At 35.3% G+C, this 20,096-nt stretch overlaps 1 protein-coding gene across 1 annotated transcript; it reads right to left on the bottom strand.

Annotated features, from left to right (window-relative positions):
* Positions 1-13,222: 13,222 nt before the first annotated feature.
* Positions 13,223-19,683, bottom strand: LOC111695882 (core-binding factor subunit beta). The gene is made up of 5 exons (XM_023465348.1): positions 19,432-19,683; positions 18,485-18,662; positions 17,960-18,079; positions 14,552-14,761; positions 13,223-13,467 (listed from the first exon to the last, which is right to left on the bottom strand). Exons 1-5 carry the CDS (start codon positions 19,551-19,553, stop codon positions 13,441-13,443), a joined length of 657 nt encoding a protein of 218 aa, XP_023321116.1. The 5' UTR covers positions 19,554-19,683; the 3' UTR covers positions 13,223-13,440.
* Positions 19,684-20,096: the final 413 nt, after the last annotated feature.

Raw genomic sequence — 20,096 nt, forward strand, 5'->3', positions numbered from 1 at the left:
GGATACAGGGACAGGGGGGTTTTTGGGGGACGAATATTTTTAGAGAAATACAAGAGAAAAATTGGGAAATAAACTGAGAAATATTGGGAAATAAACTGAGAAATATCATCTAATATTCTAATTTTATTTCTTTGCAATCTAATGTCGTAAACCTTTGATTTTTTAAACTATGAATTGGGCAAAATCGCAGAGCCAAAGTTTGAAATATCAAATTAGAGTTTGTGGCGAGTATTCAGTTCCCTTCAGAAGATACGTTTAAAGAAATCTAGAAAAGATGTGAAGAGAACCCTGGCGGTTTTACGAGGACGATGTCGGTTTTCAGACCTAGGTCTCAATCTAGGAAATTCCAGAGTAATCTCCGGTTATTATCTGGAGTCCCCCCCCCCCTGGAGTATTCCCCTGGTTGAGAGGACCGTATTATCTCTAGTCCTGATCAGGGTAGAAGCCTAGGCACGGGGGACCATTATTACACCACTTAGTGGAAATATTCCCATTTTACCACGCTCTGCCAGATTATTGTAAAATCCAGCAATATTCTGCATATTTCATTTTACAGCTTAGATATCCACTACACAGCTCTAGTATACATGGGGGGGGGGGATAAATAGCTCTCCCCCCCACACACACACAGCCTAAAATTCCCCATCAGAATTCATAGATATGGGGATTAGAAAATTTGAGTTAGTGGCAAAGACTCCATTCCGTTATAAGTGTATACATGAATATCATCACGACCATTCCTTCTAATTTTCCTTTTTTATTAAATGATATTTTTCCAATATCGACTTACATGCAAAGAAGAGAATGCCCTATTTGCTACGGTACCCTTCCAACAAATGACAGATCATTGAGGGTAGAGAACTCTGTGTTTATATCTCTGAAATTGCATGTTCAAATTGTCGTAAAATGGGAGTGTACGCGAGCGTACAGAGTGAACTCAACTCAGCTGACGTTACATGTATTTTACGCAAATTCAGAATATTCTCTGTTCAACGCAGATGTCAAAAATTCGAAAGTAAATATTTCTTTCCTACGACTTCTAAACAGTAAATATTGATATCTCTTAAAAATTAAACATTTAAAGGGACTGTAAAGGAAAAATGAAAGGGGGTATAGGCTGAAAGCTAATCACTTTAGCTCTTGATCGTCACCCATGAAAGTTTTATCTGATGTTCCTGTCTCGAGAAATTGATATAAAACTGTGTTAAAATTATACAAAAGTTCATATATGTAAAATTTAGAAAATCTTAAACTTAAATCACGTGACCAGAACTATCACCAATGGCAGAGCAATATACTGGTCACGTGTCTCCGCCTGTATCACGTGACCGCTTTACTGCACTGCCATTGGTGGAATTTCTGGTCAAGCAATACGGACGTATAAATAATATTATAAATTAAATCTATAAAAAATAGAAATAACAAATATAAAATTAGAATTGGAGTAAACCTAAGTTACAATTAGCTTTCTCTGGGATATCATCGTTTTCAGATTGGTTGCATATTTGCTGAATTTGATCTTATTAAACCCACTACTTTTATACAAAATTGTACATATATTAATTTTCGTATAAATTTGACAAAGTTGTAAATCAATTTCTCGAGATAGGATCGTCAGATATAACTTTCATGGGTCGCGATCGAGAGCTAAAGTGATTAGCTTTCTGCCTATACCCCCAAGGAAGGTTTATGGATAATTTAAAAAGTTAGCCTCTAACAAACTTGAATTTTCATTAAATTTTCAATGTATTGTATACAAAGAGAAAATGTTCACAATTAAAATGGAAGATGGGCACGAAGCTCCCTGAAAGCCTAGTATTGAAATAGTTTTAATTGTTTGTAATATTTTACACCTTCCCCTGCTCATGCTAAAGGTTTTAAGTTAATACTTGTAATTTCCTACAATTAAATCGTTACATCTAAATTATCTAGAAGGACAGATTATGACAAATACTACGCTAGAGGCCTTAAATTAACCCATCCCCTCCCCGCCCCCCATCCACTCCTCCCCTTCCTCCCTCTCTCACATACATTCAGCCTGCTTATATATTTACTCCACCTACATCTCCCTCCCCTTCCTCCCTCTCTCCCCGGCCATTATCATAATGATACTCGATGACCCTGATTTTCGTTCTAAAAACGAACACAACCGTTTAAAACCCAACAGTTATTTTCTCACCAGATTGTTCTTGATTTAATATTTGTTAGTATTTGTTTTTATTTTTTAATGATTAAAAGTGAAGGCCCTGTGGACGTAATTTTAAGTTACCTTTCATTTTTGCATATCTCCTCACAATGGAACCCTTTTAACCTTTGTTCTATCCAGGATGAATGATATAACTTTGTTTTTCAGGCTAAAAATTGATGATTTTCCATTATGTTTTCTCCATAAAAATGACAAAAAGATTAACAATATTATCAGAATTTATTATGTTTTGTGGTAGGAACATTATAATAGAGGTTTCAACGGTACCGTTGTGAATCAAAGATGTAACTGTTTACATGGAAAACCACTTGAAATTACGTCTGCAAAGTTTTAAAATTTTTAAACAAAACGAAAAAAGGGAAATTTCTCTGTTCCCCCCTACTCCGTGTCTAGGATGGTAACGTAGTGTAAAGATTGTAATTAAACTGAATATGTATCCAGGACTAGGCCGGAGCTAGCTGAGAGTTTAGTATTTAATCTATTCTCCAGGTTTTTATCTGTTCTCTTGACACGAGGAGAATAGGCGGGGTGACAACCATCAATTATCCACAACTTTAACAATATCAATTCTATTCAAACCCGGGGGAACATTCTTCAAGCCATCCACCATTCAACAAGGGAGGCTTTAAAAAACCGAGAAATATTGTTCAACGAAAATTTCCCAACTTTGATAAAATAAAAAATAAACTTCCCATAAAGAATTTTCTCAAGTGATAGATAAAACTAGATTTTGTTTGTAAATACAAACTATTGAATTTCGAATTTTTTACTTTTTGTTTTAAATATTAAAAGAATGTTATCAATATCTCACAAAGGAACTGAGTCTTTGCCACATATTCTGATTTTTTAATCCCAATTCTGTTTGATCAAATGTTCTATGTTTGAAAAATCCAAATGTTAAACCCTCATGTCTCAAAGATATAGGGATTATATAATTTGAGTGTGTGGCACGTGAAACAAAAAGTAAATTTCATCTCACTCCTGTATGCCGAGTCCATTAGCACCTGATCCAATCAGGGTTCAGCCATGTGTTTGTTGTCTATTCTGAACCAATAGAAATTGCATGACGGTAACATCAAAGGATGTAATGCAAAGAAAGTTATTTTAGAAGTGTACACATATTTTGTACTGCAGTGTACTGTCTCAGAGCCCAAAACTTAAGACAGGGTTTCGTTATGAAAACCAGTTTTGAAACCAGGGTTTCAAGAATGGGGTTAGGCAGTTTTGTGGATATCAATATTTTTGTTGTGAAATATTATTTTATTAAGTTTCTTCATATTCTTCATTTTTTAAAATTTCTTAGATCAAAATCTACACAATTGCCAAGATCCCAAAAAGGAAACTCGGGAGTTTCGTTCAACGATACTCTTTTAAATTTCGGGCTCTGGGCGCTAATGTAAACACAAGACGGATGTCACAGCCTGACATGGGATCCATCTAGAGGAGCTACGAGGTCACAAAGTACTAACAGAATCGTCGATTAGATTTTACCTTATCCTTCAGTCTAGTTCACAGTGTTCCTGTTTATAACCCTAGCATTCTTTTTGCAAAATCTTTGGGTTTCTGTTGAAAACCGTTTTCCAGGAAAACCTAAACTATTACAAATAAATCTTTGCGAAAATTGGTTTGTGAAACAAAAAATATTGGCAAATAATTGTGAAGGAATTGATCTTTTGCTAAAAATTCAAATTTTCCAATTCCTTAAAACTTTTCCATCTGATGGTGTAAATCTTTGATGTTTTAAACTTAGATTATTTGATCTAAAAGAATTCATATAGTTTCAAATCAACGTCTACAATATTTGGTTTGCTAAGATATAGGGAATAGAAAATCAGAGTTTGTGGCAAAAACTCATTTTCTTTGGAACCAGTCTCTCGTTTTTAGTCAAGTACGTTACGCCCGAATTTTTAATAAACTCTAATTTTGTGTGAAAAGTGTTTGAGTGAGAACTCAAATGGTCGACAATAAACTATTAATGGTTCGGAGGAAGTCTTGATTGGTTTCAACAAAACAAATTTGTTCAAGAGGAAACTATAAAACAAAATAATGTTAAACAATTCATATAATTTCACTTTTTTCTCCAATACCTTCAACCTTACTCAGTTCCCAGAGAGGGTTAGGGTTCACAGCTCCTCTTCTCTCCGGGTATATAAATCAATACAGACTCTGCTCTATACTCTTTCAGCATACAAACATATTAATCCCAACCCCTCCCTTTAACATATCTTTTTAATGTTTCTCTTTTTTCTTCTCCTTTTCAAATTTTGCTTAACATTTTCTTTAACTCATTCTCATTCTTTCATCGTAGTTTTTCCTCCGTGGGCTCCTCATTTTTTCTTAGAAATTATAAGATATCTTGCCCTGGTGTAATATTGGTCTCCCCCCATAACTTTCATGGGTCGCGATCGAGAGCTAAAGTGATTAGCTTTCTGCCTATACCCCCAAGGAAGGTTTATGGATAATTTAAAAAGTTAGCCTCTAACAAACTTGAATTTTCATTAAATTTTCAATGTATTGTATACAAAGAGAAAATGTTCACAATTAAAATGGAAGATGGGCACGAAGCTCCCTGAAAGCCTAGTATTGAAATAGTTTTAATTGTTTGTAATATTTTACACCTTCCCCTGCTCATGCTAAAGGTTTTAAGTTAATACTTGTAATTTCCTACAATTAAATCGTTACATCTAAATTATCTAGAAGGACAGATTATGACAAATACTACGCTAGAGGCCTTAAATACCCCTCCAACCATCTTGTCAACCCCTGTCATCCCTGTCAAGCTGAAGACAACTTCCGCTTTGCTTTGTCGAAATAACAAAACAAGAAAATCTGGGAAATAGATTTTTATTAAATATTTGACAAAGAAGATGATTTGTCAGGACGGAGTAATATATCAACTCTAGGACGGGTTCAGCTAGCTCCGGTCTCCTAGTATCAACGGGAATAAAGAAGAAAAAATATTAATCTTCTCCTGCGTCATATTGTTTGGATTATTCCCCCAGTCCCTCCTGTATTCCCCCCTTTTCTTTTCTAAAAGCTATTTTTCCCCAATATACTTTTTGTAATCGATTACCCTCTAATCTCTACCCTTTAATTGATCTCACTTTTCCTATTTAACCTTTTTCTTTTCATTATAAGGAAGTTTTGTCTTATTTATGTCAAAAATATAGAAAACTAAAACTCTAATAATTTTACTCTTTTTGCTCTCATCTCTCACTTGATGAGGCTAAGAATCCTGCCCCGGGATGGTGGGAACGCCCCCTTGTAACAGTATGGAGGACCACGCCCCCTTGTAACAGGGGAGGGACACCAGATGCAATTAATGATGTATAAAGAATGAAATGCTCCGTCCTGGTGTTTATTGTGTATTGTGTTCACTCCCCGGGATTCCAATCCGTTCCTTCTCCGGCGGGAGTTTTCTCATCTTTCCATCCAACCAATCCCTTCTCCCTCTTTACAACCAGTCTCTTCGCCCTCTACTCCATCCTTCCAACCAGTCATATTTCCCTCCGTCAAACCAGTCCCCTTTTCTCCGTTACAATCAGTCCCTTTTCCATCTCCTCTTCTTCCAACCAGTCCCTTCTCCTTCCCCTCAACCCTTCAAACCAGCTCCTTCTCCCTCTCCTCAACCTTTCCATCCAGTCCCGTATCCTTCTCGTAAAACCCTCCAACCATGCAGTCCCTTCTCAATCCTTCTAACCATTCTCTTTGCCCTCTTCTCCATCCTTCCAACCAGTCCTTTTTCCCTCCTTTAAACCAGTCCCTTCTCACTATTTTCTCCTTCCAACCAGGAGGCCCATTCTGTCCTTACTCTCCTTCCAACCAGTCCCTTCTCTCTTTTCTCTCCTTCAAACCAGGAGGCCCATTCTGTCCTTACTCTCCTTCCAACCAGTCCCTTCTCTCTTTTCTCTCCTTCCAACCAGGCGGCCCAGTCTGTTCTTACTCTCCTTCCAACCAGTCCCTTCTTCTCACTATTCTCTTCTTTCAACTAGGCGGCCCCATACTCTCCTTACTCTCCTTCCAACCAGTCCCTTCTTCTCACTATTCTCTCCTTTCAACTAGGCGGCCCCATACTCTCCTTACTCTCCTTCCAACCAGTCCCTTCTTCTCACTATTCTCTCCTTTCAACTAGGCGGCCCCATACTCTCCTTACTCTCCTTCCAACCAGTCCCTTCTTCTCACTATTCTCTCCTTTCAACTAGGCGGCCCCATACTCTCCTTACTCTCCTTCCAACCAGTCCCTTCTTCTCACTATTCTCTCCTTTCAACTAGGCGGCCCCATACTCTCCTTACTCTCCTTCCAACCAGTCCCTTCTTCTCACTATTCTCTCCTTTCAACTAGGCGGCCCCATACTCTCCTTACTCTCCTTCCAACCAGTCCCTTCTTCTCACTATTCTCTCCTTTCAACTAGGCGGCCCCATACTCTCCTTACTCTCCTTCCAACCAGTCCCTTCTTCTCACTATTCTCTCCTTTCAACTAGGCGGCCCCATACTCTCCTTACTCTCCTTCCAACCAGTCCCTTCTTCTCACTATTCTCTCCTTTCAACTAGGCGGCCCCATACTCTCCTTACTCTCCTTCCAACCAGTCCCTTCTCTCTTTTCTCTCCTTCCAGCCTGGCAGCTCATTCTCTCCTTACTCTCCTTCCAACCAGTCCCTTCGCTCTTTTCTCTCCTTCCAACCAGTCCCTTCTCCTTTCTCCTCTACTCTATACCCAATCCATTTTTTTCATTCCTTTCACCAACAAATGCGTTCCTTGCACAGTAGCTCCGTAACTAAGTAGATAGCAAATTATGTGGCTAATTAGCTAGGATACTTCCTACAGCTATAGCTAAGTAGCTATTAGCTAACTAACCAGCACTTTGTAAAGCTAAAAGTTAGGTAGCTAGCTATGATGTTAGCTATGTAGATAGCTAGACATTTAGTAAGGTAGATAGCTAGGAATTTAGCAAGATAGATAGCTAGGAATTTAGTAAGTTAGATAGCTGGGAATTTTTTGAGGTAGCTAGCTAGCTATGGAATTAGTAAGGTAGCTAGCTATGAATTTAGTTAGGTAGATAGCTATGAATTTAGTAAATTAGATAGCTATGAAGTTATTAGGCTAGGTAGCCAGGAATTTAGTAAGGTAGATAGCTAGGATTTAAGTAAGGTAGCTAGCTAGGAATTAAGTAAGGTAGCTAGCTAGGAATTAAGTAAGGTAGATAGTTATGAATTTAGTAAGGTAGATAGTTATGAATTTAGTAAGGTAGATAGCTATGAATTTAGTAAGGTAGATAGCTAGACAGGATGTATAGGATCGTGAGGATTGTATGTCGGTGTCTGTGTGGGTTTTTACACTCGGCAATTGTTTTACAGCTAGCACTCAGTGAGAAATCAGTGAGCAGTTCCAACTTAGTAAGAAACTGTATTTGTTTTGGATTACAGTTACACCAGTTTTAAATTTTACATTTTAGTTTTCTGTCATACAAACTTATGATAAATATTAATTTAGTTGTATGAATTAGATCTATAACCGCCAGACATTTTTAGAATTGAATGCTAATTTCAAACCTGCATAACTCAAAAATTTGTATTGGCAATCTATATGTTTAATTTGAGCCCCGCACTGTGTTAAATAGTTAAATTGTTTAGATGAATTGTATGCAAAAATAAAATCTGTTCTATAGAGAAACCTGGCTTAACTGCATTGTATGTAGTATCCCTGGTTTCTGGTTAGATTTACTTCTTATCCTTTATTGGCTTAATAAATTTAAACCAAATACAAAGCATGGTTCAGAACAAAAACATTACAAGATTCCTTTAATCCACTCACCGGTATTTAATAGCAATATTACAAGTAATTTCAACTTTATTGCACTTTTTTGCTCGAATTTAAATTTAATAAAACATAAAATTTAAATTTTCCAATATGATGCGGTTCATTCTAATTCAATAATAAATTTTGTTATTGCATGTATAGTACATAGTACAACGCAAATACATGTATTTATCTGCGTTTTTCAAAGATTAATTATTTCTCAGGGATTAAATAATCTACGTTTGAAATATCAAAGGTTTACTCTAGGTTGCTAAGATATGGGGATTAGAAAATTATTGTTTGTGGCAAAGACTCAATTCCTTTAACTGTCTATTTTGGTATACTATAGAGATAAGTTTATCTGCGTATTCGTAAACAAAAGACAATTTTTCTGCGTATCTGCCTTATCTAAAGCGTATCTGATTGATTAAACCTATTAGCGTATAAAGCTAAGCGTATCTGTTAGGGATAAAGCGTAATGAATACCGTTGATCTGTAGTTCTGAGATACCTTACTCAGGTAAATTGAAAATAATTGAGATTAATGATGGAGGTAGGATCGTTAGTATTTCCGTCTATACTGCTACTCTATTGGGTTTCACTAGCTAGGGGTTAATATGCCAACCTCCCCCCCCCCCCCCAACTCAGGGGGTTAATATGCCAACCTTCCACACCCCTCTCAGGGGCTATGTACCAGTACCAACCTACTACCCTTCTCAGGGGTTATTTGCACCCCCCTCCCCTCCCTTCTCAGGGGTTATTTACCAACCTACTCCCATTCGCATAGGTTGTTATACTAACCTATCCCCTCTTTGATACTTAGCACCACTTAGATACTGGCATCGACTAACAGTAAAACCTAGATACTAGTATGTACTCCTAGTACCACCTAGATACTAGTATAACCTAGATACTAGTATGTACTCATAGCACTTCCTAGATACTAGTATAACCTAGATACTAGTATGTACTCATAACACCACCTAGATACTAGTATGTACTCCTAGCACCACCTAGATACTAGTATGTACTCCTAGTACCACTTAGATGCTAGTATAACCTAGATACTAGTATGTACTCATAGCACTTCCTAGATACTAGTATGTACTCCTAGTACTACCTTGATACTAGTATGTACTCCTAGCCCTACCTTGATACTTGTATGTACTCCTACCACTACCTAGATACTAGTATGTACTCCTAGCATCACCAAGATACTATTATGTACTCCTAGCACCATCTAGATACTAGTATGTACTCCACGCACTACCTAGATACTAGTATGTACTTCACGCACTACCTAGCTACTATTATGTACTCCATGCACCACCTAGCTACTAGTATGTACTCCTAGCACCACCAAGATACTATTATGGACTCCTAGCACCATCCAGATACTAGTATGTACTCCACGAACCACATAGCTACTATTATGTACTCCATGCACCACCTAGCTACTAGTATGTACTCCTAGCACCACCAAGATACTCTTATGTACTCCTAGCACCATCTAGCTACTAGTATGTACTCGTAGCACTTCCTAGATACTAGTATGTACTCCTAGCACCATCTAGATTATAGAACTCCTGGCACCTCCTGGAATCAGGTTTAGAAGGATATAACTACATGCATGAGTAAATGTATGGTTTTCTGCCTGACTCTGCTTGAAAATAATATTCCACCGTCTGGTTTCGTTTACTAACTCATATTTTACACATAATGTGTCTTCCTGGTTCTAAATGTCTTCTTTTAATTATAAATTGCCACGAAATTTGGCGGTGAATACCTTCTACCTTCATTTAAGTACTAATTATCCACCCCTTGTATTCAACCATTAAGAAATTAAAAAATTAGGAAGGAAGGAAGAGTGAAGCGTTGGTATAGTTAAAATACTTTTATAGGCGCTAGCACAGAGGTGTCAAGGTGTACAGGAGGAAGACGGACAGAAAAATTATAAAGATATTTCAGAGTTAAAGTTTGGGACCAGCAAAAATCTTAGAAATAATTGAGCTGATTACTCGCTTCAAACTCTAACTTTTTATTCCCGTCATCTTTTCAATCTAATGCCGTAGACCTTTGACATGTCAAATCATTATTTGTTTGAGAAAAATAGTCAAAGTTTGAGCTATCAAAGCTTTTTATTATTCGGTTGCAAATAAATTGGGATTATAAAATTACTGTTTGTTCTTACGTCCATATTAATTATTAAAAATATGACAGAAAATCTTAATTATAAGGACACTAGAAACCAAAGGAATTTTATGTCGTTATGAAAATCTCATTTTTAAAGTAAATATGTCTAAATGGGTAAGATTAAAAATGTCTTTAATTTGGTTTAACAGGATAAGTCAATAGAAAGCTTATTATATTAAATATCTGTGTTCTGTTTTCTAGTAATATATGATGTGTGTTAAGAAAGCTAATTATATTAAATATCTGTGTTCTGTTTTCTAGTAATTTATGATGTGTGTTAAGAAAGGTTTTATCACCGAATTATTATAGTTTGGTTTCGTATATATTATCCTTATATTAGAGAAGAAACGAAGGTTAGAACCACAAAGATTGGTTTGGCGCCGACCCCTAATAGACTCATTCATTCCATCCTCAGACCATTCAAACCATGCACTAGGGGGCAACAAATTTGCATATATGTTTTAGATCTGGCCTTATCAGATCTCTCTTAAGTCCAAGATAAAATATTATTTCTTTTCACTTTTTTTACTTTAAACTAAAACAATCAACCATAGAAATTTATTTATCCAACGAGTGTATAGTTCTAAGTGTTTTAGGTGCACCCTAATATACAAACTATTCATACAACCAACCAAAGGGCCGCGTATAATAAACTGAACGAGAAAAAATTAATGATTTAATTTAAATAAACCTGTAAAATTCACACAAAACATGCAATGTCTAAAACAGGATTATATAAATGTACATAACTGATAAGTAATAATACTAATAACCAATTTTAATTTACGAAAAAAATGAAATTAATTACAGCATGATTCATGATAAGTGTAAACTTTAGAATGGTCACGACACTTACGCTTTACATATTCAAGCCGTATCACTCAGTCCCTTACATATTCAAGCCGTATCACTCAGTCCCTTACATATTCTAGCCGTATCACTCAGTCCCTTACATATTCTAGCCGTATCACTCAGTTCCTTACATATTCTAGCCGTATCACTCAGTCCCTTACATATTCTAGCCGTATCACTCAGTTCCTTACATATTCTAGCCGTATCTTTCAGTCCCTTACATATTCTAGCCGTATCTTTCAGTCCCTTACATATTCAAGCCGTATCACTCAGTCCCTTACATATTCTAGCTGTATCACTCAGTCCCTTACATATTCTAGCCGTATCACTCAGTCCCTTACATATTCTAGCTGTATCACTCAGTCCCTTACATATTCTAGCCGTATCACTCAGTCCCTTACATATTCTAGCCGTATCACTCAGTCCCTTACATATTCTATCCGTATCACTCAGTCCTTTACTTATTCAAGCCGTATCACTCTGTCCCTTACATATTCTAGCCGTATCACTCAGTCCCTTACATATTCTAGCCGTATCACTCAGTCCCTTACATATTCTAGCCGCATCACTCAGTCCCTCATATATTCAAGCCGTATCACTCAGTCTCGCAGTCTAGCTTTGCAGAATCAATGAAAAATAATAATACTTCGATTTGTATTTCAGAATTTTGTGATTAAGGATTTTTTATTTAAGGATTTTAAATTTCAACAGTTTGTAATTTAGAAGTTTGTCGCACCTTTCGAATATTCAGCAAAATTATCAGAATACACTAGAAGGAATAATTTGTTTTTTGATGCAGTAATGAAATAAGTTAGATGATTAGTTGATGGCATTTTGCGTAAGGTTGAAAACGTATCCGGTACCAAGGAACCTCCGTATGTTTGTTTATAAAAATATGTACTGCAGTTTTCGGGAGGAATATAAACAAAGCTCAGCTTGAGCAACTTTTATGAGCTATTGTGCACACACAAATTTATTTGATCATCTGTTGTCAGAAAAGAATGAAAACATTAGAACACGTGATATCAGAAATCAAAGAGCCATATATTAGACAAAAATCTATTTTGGCGCCATAGTTGGATCTATATTGGCGCCGGGCTAAGCGCCAGGGGGTTTGTTGTTTCGTGTGTATACAAGGATTATTATTTCATCAAGGCCTACAATTACTCCTAGCTTACACACCAATCTTGTGGGCTGAGGATCAATCAATTTCAGGTTTAGGAGTATACTCATCTTCCAGTTTATTCAATACAACTCCCCCCCCGTCTCATCAACTTACCTAATACTTCCCAGGATCTTCGATCTTTCTTCATCTTTTTATTCCTCGTCGAAATTTAAAAACTTTCGACATTTTAAATTCTTAAATAAAAGAGTGTTTGCCACAAACTCTGATTTTCTAATCCAAATATCTTTGCATTAGACCTTAGATATTTCAATCAATTAATCTAAGTTTGAAATATCAAAGGTTTACTACATCAAGATGCAAATGTATAGGGATGCAAAAATTTGAGTTTGTGGCAACTTTCAAGGTTTTTTTTCTTAAACCATTTTTCATTTTCTTCCTTCATTTGGTATATTCTGCTCTCTATTCATCTTCCCATTAACCCAAATTATTTATCTTCTCATCCTTGACATTCTCAAATCATCTTCCCATGTTTTTTTTCTCCCAAATCTAATTTTTTCCTGTCATCTTTCCAAATCTCTTCAAAAAAACGATTATTTGCCTCAAACGAGAATTTTCTAATATTTTTATCTTTGCAATCTAAATCTGATGTCTATAAGTATAGAACTTTAACATTTATAAATAGAAACTTTACACCATCAGGCTTTAATGATGTAGGGATTATAAAATTAGAATTTTTAATGAGTTATCAGTTCTTTTTCTCCCTTTTTCAACACAAATATCATTTCTTTTTCTAATTTCTTCATCTTTAAATTTTTTATTCACAAAGTATGTTTAGAAACTTTTTAATTTTAAGCATTCTGCTTTTTTCCCTTCTATATTCTAATATTCACTATAATCACTTTTTTAATTATATTTCTACTCTAGGCTTTTCTCAATTCAATCTTAGATTCAAAATTTAAAAGTTCAAAATATTGTATTCATACTCAAAACTAATTTTAAATTATCTATATTTAATTCTTCTATTTTACAATATTTAAGTTCAAACACGGTTTAATTAACTAAATTAACAAATATAAATTTACAAAGAAATCTAATTTAATTGAAAAATATCACATTTCAACCTGGTTGACTTTTGGAAGAACAAATACGTCTTTTTTTCAGACGAACTTTCACTTCAAAATTTAGCTTGTGTTGAAACACAGAGTTTGGTCTGGGTTGGGGGGGAGGGAGGTTCCATTGTTTGTTTGTTTGTTTGTTTGTTTGTTGTTTAGATATATCCGGGGAGCTTCTTCATCTGAAAATAGTAAAATTGTTATTTTTTTGATGGTTTGATGTTTTTTCTTAAAGACTTTTTTTGTTTGTGAGTGTTCTTTTGCCAACTGTATTGTTTATTGTTGTCTTTTTTATGTTATTTGTTGAATGTATGTTTGTTATGTGTGTTTGTTATATGTATGTGTGTTGCATTTATGCGCGTTTTCTTTATGTGTGTGTTCTGTGTCTGTTTAGTTGTTTGTTTGTGGTATGTATGTTTACTGTTTGTTGTATGTATGTTTATTGTATGGATGTTTCCTGTATTTGTGTGTGTTTCCTTTGTAAGTGTTAAATGTATGTGTGTTGTATGTATGTTTGGTGTATGTTTATGTTTGTTGTATGTTTATATTTGTTGTATGTTTATGTTTGTTGCATGTTTATGTTTATTGTATGTTTATATTTGTTGTATGTTTATGTTTACTGAATGTATGTGTGTTGAATCATTTGAATGTATGTTTGTTGTTTGTTTATTGTATATTTTTGTTTGTTGTATTGGTGTGTGCTCCATGTATGTATGTTTGTACGTTGAGTTTTGTTGAGAGCGTATTTAAATATTTAAATCCCTGAAAATATTTCTTTATTTCAACAATTTTGTGAAACAAGATTTACAAAGTGACCGTTTTATATTTTATCTCATTTTCAAAGTTTTTTAATTCTCAATTTGTACCGAGAAATATTCAAGAGGGGAATTTTAGGGGAGAAACCGGAGGTAAAAGGAATTCGAGACGGAGAGGGGGTAAAACAGGGGTAAAGTATAAAGGTTGATTATTTTTATTAAAAAAAAGGTGGAGAAAAGAAGGAAGTGGCGGGGGAGGGGGTAGGCGGGTCGGTGTATCGGAGATTGAAGGAGAGAGGGCGGGCCGGTGTGTCGGAGATTTGACATGAAATTGTGGATCTAAATTCCCTTTGTTTGAACAGGTTACGACAGTAGGTTTAAATCTGTATAATCTAAGCAACACGGAGAGGGAAAACTGTCCAATAGTTCAAACAATAACACTTAAATCTGTGAAAAAGTTATCTTAAAAACTGTGTGTAAACATTTTTGTAAAATTATTAAATGTAAAAACCTGCAAATCTGCATCCGTCCTATATCTCTCTTCACATTCTCTAAGTTTCTGATGAACTAGTTGAAGATGTTTTTGAAGGTTCTGCTCCTCTCTAACCATCAGAGCTTCATCAAGTTCTAATAGTCCAGATCCATCTAATCTCTCCAGGTCCAACCAACCCCGCCACCGTACACAAACTCCGTTAAGGATAAAAGAGCTAAGGATATGAACCTGAAACAAGAGTTGGGTTATTTTAGGTTTAAAGGGAAGAAGAGAGAAAAGTAGGAAATATGGAAGTATAAGATTTCTGTAAGATTTTTAAACGGTTTTGGACAAGAGTAACTTTTGGAGTAAAACTATCTAGAAGTAGACCCGGAGTAAGACTAAAAGTAAACCTGGAGTAAGCCTAGAAATAGACCTGGATGAGGACTAGAAGTAGACCCGGAGTAAGGCTAGAAGTAAGCCTGGAGTAAGACAAAAAGTAAACCTGGAGTAAGACTAGAAGTAGACCTTGAGTAATACTAGAAGTAAACCTGGAGTAAGACTAAAAGTAAACCTGGAGTAAACCTAGAAATAGACCTGGATTAGGACTAGAAGTAAACCTAAAGTAAGACTAGAAGCAGACCTGAAGTAAAACTAGAAGTAGACCCGGAATAAGGCTAGAAGTAAGCCTGGAGTAAGACAAAAAGTAAGCCTGGAGTAAGACTAGCTAGAAGTAGACCTGGAGTAAGACTAGAAGTAAACCTGGAGTAACACTAGAAGTAGACCATGAGTAAGAATTGAAGTAGACCCGGAGTAAGACTAGAAGTTAACATGGAGTAAGACTAGAAGTAAACCTGGAGTAAGACTAGAAGTAAACCTGAAGAAAGACTAGAAGTAGACCCGGAGTAAGGATAAAAGTAAACCTGGAGTAAGACTAGAAGTAAACCTGGAGTAAGACTAGAAGTAAACCTAGAGTAAGACTAGAAGTAAATGAAATATACTCCGGGCAAGGTTGATTAAGTACTCACCCCTAATGATTATCTTTTAAAACTTGAACCCAGATTAAAAGAAGAAGAAGTATTTAAGTTCCGTTTACCGGTGCATTAGCATAGTTTTGGTTTAAAAACTCCAGTTTAAATTAGAGAGGTTTTATACACTACGGAGCAGTGGTAGGAGTGCCAAGAACTTGGTTCTATCAACTCTACAGGGTTAATGAGTGTATATATATGACCACACGCATATAAACCAAGTTTGAGTTTAATTGCACCTTATTTGCCCCAATTAGCTTGTTCAAGACTAATTTATGTCTGAGACTGGTGTATAGTGTAGAGGGCCGGGGGGAACAGGGCGAGACATCTATCATCAATTTTAAAAGGAGGCGGGGGAGGGGGGAGCAGGTATACACCCGGCAATTATACAAGATATCAACTAACACCTGAACTCCGGTTTCAAGAAAAAAACTGGTGGAAAGAAAGGAAACAGTAATTACTCCACAGAATATTAATGTGCACTTCAACCCTTCTCCAGGTTAAAAAAAAGAAGTAGCGTGCAAAAAATGACGAAATTTAGGGCCGGGTTAGTAAATATCATGATAAATATTTCACAATAAGATTTCAATCATGATGAAAAACCAGAGATTGGAAATCAATCTGAAGATTAAGAAATTTTGTCCAAGATTTCAAAAATGGCCGGAGATCTTTAAACGAAGCTTGAGCTAGCGAAGAAAAAGAATGGTTATATTAGAGTAAAAATTGAAACGATTTATTGAAAAATTTAAAAGATAAAAGGAAAGGATAGAAGATTTAAGAGTTTGATAGAAGAAGATGAAAGGGAAGGATAGAAGATTTAAGAGTTTGATGGAATAAGATGAAAGGGAAGGATATAAGATTTAGGAGTTTGATGGAATAAGATGAAAAGGATAGAAGATTCAAGAGTTTGGTGGAATAAGATGTAACAAAAGGTTAAAATATTAATTATTTGATGGAATAAGATGAAAGGAAAGGATAAAAGACTTTAGAATTTGATGGAAGAAGATGATAGATGGAATAAGATGGAATAAGATGAAAGGAAAGGATAGAAGATTTAAGAGTTTGATGGAATAAGATGAAAGGTAAGAATATAAGATTTAGGAGTTTGATGGAAGAAGATGAAAGGAAAGGATAGAAGATTCAAGAGTTTGATGGAATAAGATGTAAGGAAAGGATAAAAGACTTAAGAATTTGATGGAAGAAGATGATAGATGGAATAAGATGGAATAAGATGAAAGGAAAGGATAGAAGATTTAAGAGTTTGATGGAAGAAGATGAAAGGGAAGGATAGAAGATTTAAGAGTTTGATGGAATAAGATGAAAGGAAAGAATAGAAGATTTAACAGTTTGATGGAAGAAGACGAAAGGAAAGGATAAAAGATTTAATAGTTTGATGGAAGAAGATGAAAGGAAAGGACGGAAATGAAAATAATGAGTATGATGGAAAAAAAGGCGAGGAGAAGTGGGATGGAGGGAGAGGGAAGAGAAAAGAAGAAAATAAATGAAAGGAAAAGGAAGAGTAGGTGGAAAGGTTAGAATAAGGAAAAGAAAGAAGATTAGACTCTAGGAGGAAGAAACGGAAGAGTAGGTTGAAAGGTTAGAAGACGGAAAAGAAAGAAGATTAAAGAAGAGGATAAGGAAGAGTAGAAGAGAAGATTAAGGTAAAAGGAGCGAAGTGAGTAAAGTAGAATTGAAGGATAGGGTTGAGAGTATCCTGGTGAGTGAAACACTACAGGAAAACCACATAATTACGGAGCCACGAAAACTTGAGAATATTTGAAAAAAATTAAAAATTTTGTTTAACCGAGAACTCGGTTTAGTTATAACACTAATAATATTGCACAAAAACTATAGTGGTGAGTAGTTTACTTTAGTTCAGTACAATTCCTTCATATTTTAATATTTTAAACTATTTGGAAGCCTAGTTCTCTTTATTGTTGAGTGTGCAGTGTGTAGGCCAGATGCTGCGGAAATTTAAAGAATTGAACCTGGTTGCTGATATATATATACTTTCTGCAATTTAACTTATGAACAGAGTAACGAGGGAAGGGGGGGGGGTCTTCTCGTTCAGCTGGAAAAACGAAAGGTTAAAAGAATTAGAAGAAGGAAGAAGGCAAGGAAAGGAAATACGAAAATATGTAACAAATTGATAATAAAAAAGCTATCCTCAAAAAAATTAAAACTAATTTAAAAATTAGGAACCTGACATTCTGAAATTATTTGCTTAAAAAGGGTGTCTGCAGTCTAGGAATTGAATGAAAAGGATGTATAGAGTGAAAACAGATTGTATTGGGTATAATTACAGGATCCTAGCTTTACATGCAACCTGGAGAAAGGACAGGAGAAGGTCAGGGAGAAGGAAAAGAGAAGGTGAAACCAGCGGAAAGAAGGAAAAGAAAAAATAAAGGAAAAAACTTACTTTTCCCTGTTCTCTATTGAAATCACAGTATGAAGAGGAGTGTGGATTAAATTTAGCATCAACCTCATGGGTCGGAGTATTCCAGTTTAGCAGGACAACTAATCCGGACCCGGAGAAACTCTAAAAATAAACCTTCTTATTGTTCAGAAACCTTTAAATATATTTTAAAATACTTTATGTAAAACAAATCTCTTGGAAGAACCGGCCAAAAAAATCATTGAATTTCATCAATACCCCTTGGTCTCTTGAGGGCCATTTAGGTAGGTCGTAGGGAGGGGGGGGGGGCAACTCCCCCCTCTGACAGGTTTTGATATTCTTAATCTGATTACAGAAGAAGTGATCAAATTAGATTTGTCTCTCACCTCCGACATATGCGGGGGGACAGACCAGGGGGAAATCAAGATAGGGAGGGGGGAAACGGTTCTAGGGGAATTTTCAGTATAGAAAAGTGTCAAGAGGGGGAAATGGACATGTAACCTAAACCAGGTATTTAATTCCCCCAGGGGGAATGGGATGAAAACTTACAATCTCTGTGTGTCCATCTCTACAGGCTGCCTGAAACTTGGCTTGTCTCTCATGGTTTGGACGATCTCTGTACAGTGTGTACCGAACCTCTCCTTCTCTAGTATGCTTCTTAAACAGATCTTCGGTCTCAAACTTCTCTCGTTGATCAGGAACCACCCGGGGTAGTTTGAACAACAATCTAGGATAAAATAAGATATAATGATAACTTAAAAAATAACACCAACATATAACAAAATTATTGATAAATAACTTCATCAACATCACAAAATAAAAAAATTGTATTAGAAACTGAAAGTAAGAATATATCAATATCGGGAACCAATATTTCAAAGAGATTTATAAACCAAAGATGTTTAAAAAGAAAAATCGTAAAACAACAACTTTGATTGATAATTGTTATTAATTTGCATAAATTGATAATAAATAAAAACTATAAGGAGTATAAATTAAGATTCAGTAATTAAAACAGATACACAAACAGAAATTAAATTTAAAAAATGGAAAAATATTAGGCTTGGAAACCAATCTGTAAAATAAAATACGAACTCTACCATTATGCGAAAGCATTAACATAATTGACGATTTAAAAGTTTTTAAATATTAACAAGCCATACAACAAAAACATAAAAAAATTATCAAATTTAATTCGAACAAAAATTGTGTTCTTGAAACTCAAACCTGAGCAAAAGTAATTCTAACAAAATTAGGAACAGCCAAATTTGTAGACCAACATCAATTTGATTTTTTTAATTTACAAGAAACCACTTTAGAGTTAGATTATAAGAACCTGACCTTAAATTGATAATAATTTGGATTAAAATAACTTTTGAAATAATGAATTTATTTTTGTTTTCATTACTTATTTCTATATTTTAATAAAAAATACCTATTTTTATTCTAAATGAATTAAGATTAAATGATAGAAATGGTATTTGCGTAATGTTTACCTAGAATATTTTGGTATTTCCTGCTGTTCCTGCGTATGCGTGTGATTATGTGAATGTGTTTGGTAAGGAAGTGTGTGCGCATGATGATGTCCAAGTGTGTCATATTGTCCGTAGGGAATCATAGTTTACAAATCACGTGAAAAACTTTGTTTAAAAACCCCAGTTCACCACCAGTGCTCCTCACTACTAGGATATCTAAAAAATCTCTGATCCTTCCTAGTTCCAAACTTCAAGATGTCCGGAGATATACTGGCCAGTTCTCGGTCCGGTGGCGGCAACCCCGCTAGATTCCCGGCCTCTCATTGGTTCCGCTCCGGATCAGCCTGGCGGCAGATTTGCCACGAATACTTTGTTATAACGAATGGCGGCATTATTATTATTCTTTATTAAGACATTATAGACGGACTTGATGATTATAATAGATTTGATTGTTGGTAACAAATGACAGTGAAAAATGGCTGAGATCATCCAATCCCTGTATCCTTTAAACACACAACACTTTTTCTTATCATTAATTGAATATTTTGATTTATATGATCGTTATTGTTGCAAAAAATGCTAAAATCTTTTAATATTGAATTCTTTGCCCGTTTCCTCTTTATGATCATCATTTGTCTATATAATCCACCCCTCTTACACACTCACATATTAAACTAGGTTTTTAG

The sequence above is a fragment of the Eurytemora carolleeae genome, unplaced genomic scaffold, assembly GCF_000591075.1.
Source record: "Eurytemora carolleeae unplaced genomic scaffold, Eaff_2.0 scaffold142, whole genome shotgun sequence".
Classification (NCBI taxonomy): Eukaryota; Metazoa; Arthropoda; class Copepoda; order Calanoida; family Temoridae; genus Eurytemora; species Eurytemora carolleeae.

Bases quoted from the DNA above. Each gene is read 5' to 3' on its own strand.
- LOC111695882 (XM_023465348.1), bottom strand. From the start codon at position 19,553: ATGATTCCCTACGGACAATATGACACACTTGGACATCATCATGCGCAC. The intron at 18,663-19,431 runs GTAAACATTACG...ATTTTATCCTAG, and splicing joins GAAATACCAAAATATTCTAG to ATTGTTGTTCAAACTACCCC. The intron at 13,468-14,551 runs GTTTTTACATTT...TACTATTTTCAG, and splicing joins GGACGGATGCAGATTTGCAG to ATGAAGAAGCTCCCCGGATA.